The sequence below is a fragment of the Otolemur garnettii genome, unplaced genomic scaffold, assembly GCF_000181295.1.
Source record: "Otolemur garnettii isolate 467f Iridium unplaced genomic scaffold, OtoGar3 scaffold00018, whole genome shotgun sequence".
NCBI classification, from domain to species: Eukaryota; Metazoa; Chordata; class Mammalia; order Primates; family Galagidae; genus Otolemur; species Otolemur garnettii.
In genome coordinates, this window is record NW_003852413.1 from 6210500 (window position 1) to 6212069 (window position 1570).

Below are 1570 nucleotides of genomic sequence, written 5' to 3' on the forward strand. Positions count from 1 at the left end.
AAAAAAAAAAAGAATTGGGGTGGGAGGATGTTTTGGGGGACCTAGACATCCTGTTTTTCCCTGTGGCTGTCTGTTGTGGGTGCTGCTGTCCTGAGTCCTGGGATAGGCCACCCTTTCCACCCTTGCTCTGCTGTCCTCTATACCGGTCCAGCCCTACCCAGGTTCTGCCCCATCTGCTTGAGGTTGTCCAGATCATCAGACATGGAGTTGGAGAAGTCCATGAGGATGTACAGGTCCACGGGGCTCTCCAGGGGCTCGAACACCTCAAGCTCAAAGTGTTGCTCCTCACCCGGCCGCAGGCGGACCCGCAGGCTCTGGGGGGACACCTGGCTGCGCCGCAGGGTGGTGTCAATCTGGGTCTCCTGCATGCAGGGGAGGGGGACAGCTGGCTGGAGGGTCACTCCAGAGACCCTCCTCCATGAGGAGCCTCTCAGCCCAGCGAAGGGGCACCGTGGACCTCCATGCACAGCTAGCTTGAGCTCCTCCCTTGGCCCCCCAGGCAGGCACCTCAATGATCTGGAAGCTGCTTTCCATGACCACCACGCTCCCCTGCCGGCAGCCTGCGGCCAGCAGCTCTGCCTGGGTGTTGCAACGCCTCTCCTTGAACATCTGGCCAGAAAGAGATGGGGTCGGTGGGGGCAGCACCCATCCCCCCTGCCATCTCAACCTTGGACTTGTTTCCGCCTGATAGTCCTGACCCTTGCCTTTTCTCCCACACCCACTTGGCCCAAGGCTGGGCTGTGGGGTGTGGCAAGCGTGGACTTGGCCCGAGCCCAAGGCAGGGCGTGGGCCCAAGCTCGAGAAGGCAGGAAGAAGGTGCAGCCTCACCTCATCGGTGCAGTAGGCGCAGTCCTTGTCCACACGGATGCACTCGGTGCAGCTCTTCACCTGAGCCTTCTTGCAGAGGTTTGCTGGAGGGCAGAGATGGGCACATGCATGGGGATGGGTCTCAGCAGTGACAGGCCCTTTCCTATGGGCACCCTCACTTGAGGGCAGTGGGGATTTGCTCACTGTTTTACGGAGGAGGCAACATGCCCGAGAGTGGTTGGTGGTAGCACAGCTAGAAATGACCAGAGCCTGGCCTCAAACCTGTAACTTTCTCCTCAACTTGGGACAGAAGGATGGGGGAGCTGAGATGGAGGCGCTGGCCCACTCACTGGCTAGAATGTCCATCCCCTCACCTCCCACCCCACAGATCCTGCAACTTTCCTCAGTCTCTCCTGCTATCTGCCACAAGCTGTTCCTCAGTACATGAAAGCTGCTGCCATGACCTGGTATCGCTCTGAGCCTCCTTCAGGGGAAAGGATACTGTCTCGTCTCATTTGTCACTGTGTCCTGAGTACCTAGCACACACACTGAACTCAGTAGGTCCTCAGAAAATGAATAAGGTTAAAACTCCAGAGTTTCCCCCCAAAGTAATCGGGACTCCACTTGGTTCTCCTGAGTCACACACACCTGGTGTATACAGTGGGTGGTCCCTGATGTGCTGGTCAGTGTTTAACAGTGGCTTGGTGAGGGAGGGGGAGCCTTGACTTGTAACATCCGCCAATTTCTTTCTTTTTTTTTTTTT

At 57.3% G+C, this 1570-nt stretch overlaps 1 protein-coding gene across 1 annotated transcript in view; it reads right to left on the reverse strand.

The window, feature by feature from the left end:
• The window catches only part of ITGB4 (integrin subunit beta 4), a 35215-nt gene that overhangs the window by 32741 nt on the left and 904 nt on the right, over nucleotides 1–1570 (reverse strand). Inside the window, 3 exon segments of the mRNA XM_012802843.2 lie at nucleotides 158–362; nucleotides 508–609; nucleotides 829–911. Of these exon segments, the coding sequence (XP_012658297.1) occupies nucleotides 158–362; nucleotides 508–609; nucleotides 829–911 (390 nt within the window).